General features: G+C 48.7%; 1 protein-coding gene across 1 annotated transcript in view; it reads left to right on the forward strand.

Annotated features, from left to right (window-relative positions):
* LOC123735935 (PR domain zinc finger protein 10-like) overlaps positions 1-7,500 on the forward strand; it is a 70,273-nt gene that overhangs the window by 2,402 nt on the left and 60,371 nt on the right. Inside the window, 5 exon segments of the mRNA XM_045713110.1 lie at positions 3,700-3,871; positions 4,720-4,823; positions 4,825-4,852; positions 4,855-4,961; positions 6,545-6,745. Of these exon segments, the coding sequence (XP_045569066.1) occupies positions 3,700-3,871; positions 4,720-4,823; positions 4,825-4,852; positions 4,855-4,961; positions 6,545-6,745 (612 nt within the window).

Here is a 7,500-nt window from a genome sequence, read left to right on the forward strand (position 1 = left end):
TGACTTTATTATTTTATTCCAAGTCATCATCTCATCTCTATAGAGCTGCTGTCTATTCTGTCTGACAAAATCACTATTTTACTATTTGTTCAAAGTAAATAAGGCTTTATGACTGCTGAATACCAACTATCAATTACTTAGATCATGTATTTTCAGGTAGAGATACCTAGTGAAGGAACTGCTCTCTAGACACTTAGATCATGTATTTTCAGGTAGAGATACCTGGTGAAGGAACTGCTCTCTAGACACTTAGATCATGTATTTTCAGGTAGAGATACCTAGTGAAGTAACTGCTCTCTAGACACTTAGATCATGTATTTTCAGGTAGAGATACCTAGTGAAGGAACTGCTCTCTAGACACTTAGATCATGTATTATCAGGTAGAGATACCTAGTGAAGGAACTGCTCTCTAGACACTTAGATCATGTATTTTCAGGTAGAGATACCTAGTGAAGGAACTGCTCTCTAGACACTTAGATCATGTATTATCAGGTAGAGATACCTAGTGAAGGAACTGCTCTCTAGACACTTAGATCATGTATTTTCAGGTAGAGATACCTAGTGAAGGAACTGCTCTCTAGACACAGATCATGTATTATCAGGTAGAGATACCTAGTGAAGGAACTGCTCTCTAGACACTTAGATCATGTATTATCAGGTAGAGATACCTAGTGAAGGAACTGCTCTCTAGACACTTAGATCATGTATTATCAGGTAGAGATACCTAGTGAAGGAACTGCTCTCTAGACACTTAGATCATGTATTTTCAGGTAGAGATACCTAGTGAAGGAACTGCTCTCTAGACACTTAGATCATGTATTATCAGGTAGAGATACCTAGTGAAGGAACTGCTCTCTAGACACAGATCATGTATTATCAGGTAGAGATACCTAGTGAAGGAACTGCTCTCTAGACACTTAGATCATGTATTTTCAGGTAGAGATACCTAGTGAAGGAACTGCTCTCTAGACACTTAGATCATGTATTATCAGGTAGAGATACCTAGTGAAGGAACTGCTCTCTAGACACTTAGATCATGTATTTTCAGGTAGAGATACCTAGTGATGGAACTGCTCTCTAGACACTTAGATCATGTATTATCAGGTAGAGATACCTAGTGAAGGAACTGCTCTCTAGACACTTAGATCATGTATTATCAGGTAGAGATACCTAGTGAAGGAACTGCTCTCTAGACACAGATCATGTATTATCAGGTAGAGATACCTGGTGAAGTAAGTGCTCTCTATCCCTCGTTCTTCTGTCTATCTCTGTGTCTGTCCCACACAGACCGGACAGGTAGGGGGCGCTTCGGCCTTTGGCGGTTGACCATATAAAGTGCATTTGGAAAGAATTCAGACCCCTAGAACTTTTCCACGTTTTTGAATGTTAACGGCCTGATTCTAAAATTGATAAGCGAAAAAAAATAAAAAGTATTTGAATCAATCTACACACAATACCCCACAATGACATCACAATACCCCACAATGACATCACAATACCCCACAATGACATCACAATACCCCACAATGACATCACAATACCCCACAATGACATCACAATACCCCACAATGACATCACAATACCCCACAATGACATCACAATACCCCACAATGACATCACAATACCCCACAATGACAAAGCGAAAACAGGTTTTTAGATGTTTAGCAAATGTATTAAAAATAAAAAACAGAAATACCTTATTTACATAAGTATTCAGACCCTTCGCTATGAAACTCGAAATTGAACTCAGGTGCATCCTGTTTCCATTGATCATCCTTGAGATGTTTCTACAACTTGGATTGGAGTCCACCTGTGGTAAATTCAATTGATTTGGACATGATTTGGAAAGGCACACACCTGTCTATATAAGGTCCCACAGTTGACAGTGCATGTCAGAGCAAAAACCAAGCCATGAGGTCGAAGGAATTGTCCGTAGAGCTTCGATACAGGATTGTGTTAATGCACAGATCTGGGGGAGGGGTACTAAAACATTTCTGCAGAATTGAAGGTCCCCAAGAACACAGTGGCCTCCATCATTCTGAAATGGAAGAAGATTGGAACCACCAAGACTCTTCCTAGAGCTGGCCGCCCGGCCAAACTGAGCAATCAGGGGAGAAGGACCTTGGTCAGGGAGGTGACCAAGAACCCGATGGTAACTCTGACAGAGCTCCAGAGTTCCTCTGTGGAGATGGGAGAACCTTCCAGAAGGACAACCATCTCTACAGCACTCCACCAATCAGGCCTTTATGGTAGAGTGGCCAGACAGAAGCCACTCCTCAGTAAAAGACATGACGGCCCGCTTGGAGTTTTCCAAAAGGCACCTAAAGGACTCTCAGACCATGAGAAACAAGATTCTCTGGTCTGATGAAACCAAGATTGAACTCTTTGGCCTGAACGCCAAGTGTCACATCTGGAGGAAACCTGGTACCATCCCTACGGTGAATCATGGTGGTGGCAGCATCATACTGTGGGGATATTTTTCAGGGACTGGGAGACTAGTCAGGATCGAGGCAAAGATGAATGATGGAATAAACATATAGATAGGGGAAAAGGTGCTTGTGCATTGATAAGTACACAAAAGACGACATTAACGACAAGTAATAAAATAAAGACCGCACTTCTAAAAGCTAAAAATAACAGACATTTTGGTCAATCACTCAGCACTAGGAATCGGACTGGGACATCAGAACAGAAATGGTGATCTGTCGTTCAGACAACAACAAAGCCGTCACCATTGTCAGGGTTTTTAGTAAACAGCTGAGGGATAGAGTGGTAAACAAATGTTTACCACTCTCAAATTCATAGACAGAGTTATGGATGCAAGGACGAACCATACAAATTATAGTTTTAATCATTTTTAAAGACTTTACAGACTTTTAAAGACTTTGACACTTACATTGTTTACAAACACTGGACTAAATCAGTCTATATTTTGGGTTCCACCATCGTAGTACGGATGAAGCCTGAGATTGGAATGTGAAGCTAACTGAAGCTGGCTAGCTGTAGAAAACACAGAGTTAAATGTAGCTTGCTTCATAAGATATCCCTCTGGACTAAGAGGCACTTTCAATGAATATTCTCCATTGGGCACGGAGAGGGTATCTCTCCAGGAACAGGGTTGGAGTTAAAACCTCCAGGAGGGGTATCGCTCCAGGAACAGGGCTGGAGTTAAAACCTACAGGAGGGGTATCGCTCCAGGAACAGGGCTGGAGTTAAAACCTCCAGGAGGGGTATCTCTCCAGGAACAGGGTTGGAGTTAAAACCTCCAGGAGGGTATCTCTCCAGGAACAGGGTTGGAGTTAAAACCTCCAGGAGGGTATCTCTCCAGGAACAGGGTTGGAGTTAAAACCTCCAGGAGGGGTATCTCTCCAGGAACAGGGTTGGAGTTAAAACCTCCAGGAGGGGTATCTCTCCAGGAACAGGGTTGGAGTTAAAACCTCCAGGAGGGGTATCTCTCCAGGAACAGGGTTGGAGTTAAAACCTCCAGGAGGGGTATCTCTCCAGGAACAGGGTTGGAGTTAAAACCTCCAGGAGGGGTATCTCTCCAGGAACAGGGTTGGAGTTAAAACCTCCAGGAGGGGTATCTCTCCAGGAACAGGGTTGGAGTTAAAACCTCCAGGAGGGGTATCTCTCCAGGAACAGGGTTGGAGAGGTCTGGTCCACACCTATAACCATACCTTTATATTCTTTCTACCCCAGGGTCAGCTGTCCAGTTCCCTCCCCTCCATGGCTGGGATGGTTGACCCCTCCTCCAGCCCCCTGGGGGCCACATCCACTGAGGACTCTGACGAAGAGGATGATGACGAAGATGACTCGGACCTAGATGACTGGGAGCCTAGCGCGCCACAGGCCTTCACACCACACAACCTCTGTGAGTTTCTTTACCTCCCTGGTGACGGGCCCTTCTGGGCGTCTACTAGGGACAGGAGTTTTACCTACCTGGTGACGGGGCCTTCTGGGCGTCTACTAGGGACAGGAGTTTTACCTCCCTGGTGACGGGCCCTTCTGGGCGTCTACTAGGGACAGGAGTTTTACTTCCCAGGTGATAGAGCTTTCTGGGTGTCTACTAGGGACAGGAGTTTTACCACCCCAGTGACGGGCCCTTCTGGGCGTCTACTAGGGACAGGAGTTTTACCTCCCAGGTGATAGAGCTTTCTGGGCATGTACTAGGAACAGGAGTTTTACCTGACTGTGACAGGACCAATACTGTGTTGTGTTTATACTGACAGTTCAAAATGACAGTGAACTCATTCTTTATCATTATTATATATATTTATATTCTTTATCTCTTTTTTTGCCTCTTTCTCTGTCTGGGTATAACCATCTGTGGTTCTGGGACCCTCACTGTCATACTTTCTCCTCCCTCCCTCCCTCCTCCCTCCCTCCCTCCCTCCCTCCCTCCCTCCCTCCCTCCCTCCCTTCCTTCCTCCCTCTCTCCCCTCCCTCCTTCCCTTCCTTCCTCCCTCCCTCCCTCCCTCCCTCCCTCCCTCCCTCCCTCCTCCCTCCTCCCTCCCTCCCTCCCTCCCTCCCTCCCTCCCTCCCTTCCTTCCTCCCTCTCTCTCCCCTCCCTCCTTCCCTTCCTTCCTCCCTCCCTCCCCCTCTCTCCCTCCCTCCCTCTCTCTCCCCTCCTCCCTCCCTCCCTCCTCTCCTTCCTTTTCCCTCCCTCTCTCCCTCCCTCCTCTCCTTCCTTCCCCCTCCCTCCCTCCCTCCCTCCCTCAGGGTGTGAGGAATGTAACATGTCCAACCCATCGGTGTGTATGAAGCACGGTGCCCTTCACCCCATCCCTAACCGTCCAGTGGTGTCCCGGGCGCGGGCCAGCCTCCCCCCTCGTTCTCTACATAGACCGCTTCCTAGGGGAGTCTTCTCCAAGAGACGGATCCCCAAGAGGACCCAGTTCGGCCCCGTGGAGGGACCCCTGGTCAGACAGGGACAACTTCACGACCACTACATCCACCTCAAGGTAAGTTGACTTCTCCGTTTTCTACAAGAGTCTATACTGTCAAGAGGAGCAGTTGTAGACTTTAATGTCTGATCAAATGGTCCCCTTGTTGTTCCTGACTCTGTGTTGTTCCTGACTCTGTGGTGTTGTTCCTGACTCTGTGGTGTTGTTCCTGACTCTGTGGTGTTGTTCCTGACTCTGTGGTGTTGTTCCTGACTCTGTGGTGTTGTTCCTGACTCTGTGGTGTTGTTCCTGACTCTGTGGTGTTGTTCCTGACTCTGTGGTGTTGTTCCTGACTCTGTGGTGTTGTTCCTGACTCTGTGGTGTTGTTCCTGACTCTGTGGTGTTGTTCCTGACTCTGTGGTGTTGTTCCTGACTCTGTGGTGTTGTTCCTGACTCTGTGGTGTTGTTCCTGACTCTGTGGTGTTGTTCCTGACTCTGTGGTGTTGTTCCTGACTCTGTGGTGTTGTTCCTGACTCTGTGGTGTTGTTCCTGACTCTGTGGTGTTGTTCCTGACTCTGTGGTGTTGTTCCTGACTCTGTGGTGTTGTTCCTGACTCTGTGGTGTTGTTCCTGACTCTGTGAACAACACATAGTCAGGACCTCAGACTGGGGCGAAGGTTCACCTTCCGACAGGACAACGACCATAAGCACACTGCCAAGACAACGCAGGAGTGGCTTCGGGACAAGTCTCTGAATGTCCTTGAGTGGCCCTGCCAGAGGCCGGACTTGAACCCCGATCGTAGTGTAATAAACGTAGTGCAGCCTACCCTAACAGACAGACATGCCATAGCCAAGGCGTTTTCAAGGCCCACATTCCATGATGTCTGTAAAGCATGATGGATACATGTTACCGGTGGTCTACTGAGTAGGCTAGCCCGTCCTCGCGAGACTGGCCCGAAGACATCGCTGAATTTCTAACCGCAACAGCCTGAAGATTGAACACACACTGGCATCATTAGAGAAGAGGCTGAGGGGGAGGAGAGAGGGGGGGGCAGGCCAGCATGAGGGAGAGAGGGGGGGGCAGGCCAGCATGAGGGAGAGAGAGGGGGGCAGGCCAGCATGAGGGAGAGAGGGGGGGCAGGCCAGCATGATGGAGAGAGGGGGGGCCAGCATGAGGAGAGAGAGGGGGGGCAGGCCAGCATGATGGAGAGAGGGGGGCCAGCATGATGGAGAGAGGGGGGGGCCAGCATGATGGAGAGAGAGGGGGGGCAGGCCAGCATGATGGAGAGAGGGGGGGGCCAGCATGATGGAGAGAGAGGGGGGGCAGGCCAGCATGATGGAGAGAGGGGGGGCCAGCATGAGGGAGAGTGACAAAATACAAACCCTCCAACCCATAATAACATCATGAGAATACCCCCACTGAGCTGTCTGTCTGTCTGTCTGTCTGTCTGTCTGTCTGTCTGTCTGTCTGTCTGTCTGTCTGTCTGTCTGTCTGTCTGTCTGTCTGTCTGTCTGTCTGTCTGTCTGTCTGTCTGTCTGTCTGTCTGTCTGTCTGTCTGTCTGTCTGTCTGTCTGTCTGTCTGTCTGTCTGTCTGTCTGTCTGTCTGTCTGTCTGTCTGTCTGTCTGTCTGTCTCTAACTCGTCCCTCTCTTCTCTCCGTAGCTGTGCATGCTGGATGCAGACAAGGACATGGAGAAGTCTGATGACATGTGGGTGGACCTGTCCGACGAGGACATCTGTAATTGGCTGATGTTTGTTCGTCCCGCCCAGAACCACCTGGAACAGAACCTGGTAGCCTATCAGTACGGCTCTGAAATCTTCTACACAACCATCAAGAACATCCAGCCCAAACAGGAACTGAAGGTGGGTTGTCTGAACGGCTGCGAATCCGTGTCTGGGAGCATCGCCGACTGAGCTAACTGATCCACACGTCATAATCGCTAGTTATTTCTGCTGCACGGTGATCTGTAGATAAGTCGGCGGCTGTAATCTAGTCCATCTGCAACATGAAGACGGTTTCTAATGAAAGCACACATGCTACACTACGTAGCAGGGCTACACTACGTAGCAGGTCTACACTACGTAGCAGGGCTACACTACGTAGCAGGTCTACACTACGTAGCAGGGCTACACTACGTAGCAGGTCTATTCCAGAGGGCTACACTACGTAGCAGGTCTATTCCAGAGGGCTGCACTACGTAGCAGGTCTATTCTAGAGGGCTACAGTACGTAGCAGGTCTATTCTAGAGGGCTGCACTACGTAGCAGGTCTACACTACGTAGCAGGTCTATTCCAGAGGGCTACACTACGTAGCAGGTCTATTCCAGAGGGCTACACTACGTAGCAGGTCTATTCCAGAGGGCTACACTACGTAGCAGGTCTATTCCAGAGGGCTACACTCACGTAGCAGGTCTATTCCAGAGGGCTACACTACGTAGCAGGTCTATTCCAGAGGGCTGCACTACGTAGCAGGTCTATTCCAGAGGGCTACACTACGTAGCAGGTCTATTCCAGAGGGCTACACTACGTAGCAGGTCTATTCCAGAGGGCTACACTACGTAGCAGGTCTATTCTAGAGGGCTACACTACGTAGCAGGTCTATTCCAGAGGGCTACACT

This window comes from Salmo salar, unplaced genomic scaffold (genome assembly GCF_905237065.1).
Source record: "Salmo salar unplaced genomic scaffold, Ssal_v3.1, whole genome shotgun sequence".
NCBI classification, from domain to species: domain Eukaryota; kingdom Metazoa; phylum Chordata; class Actinopteri; order Salmoniformes; family Salmonidae; genus Salmo; species Salmo salar.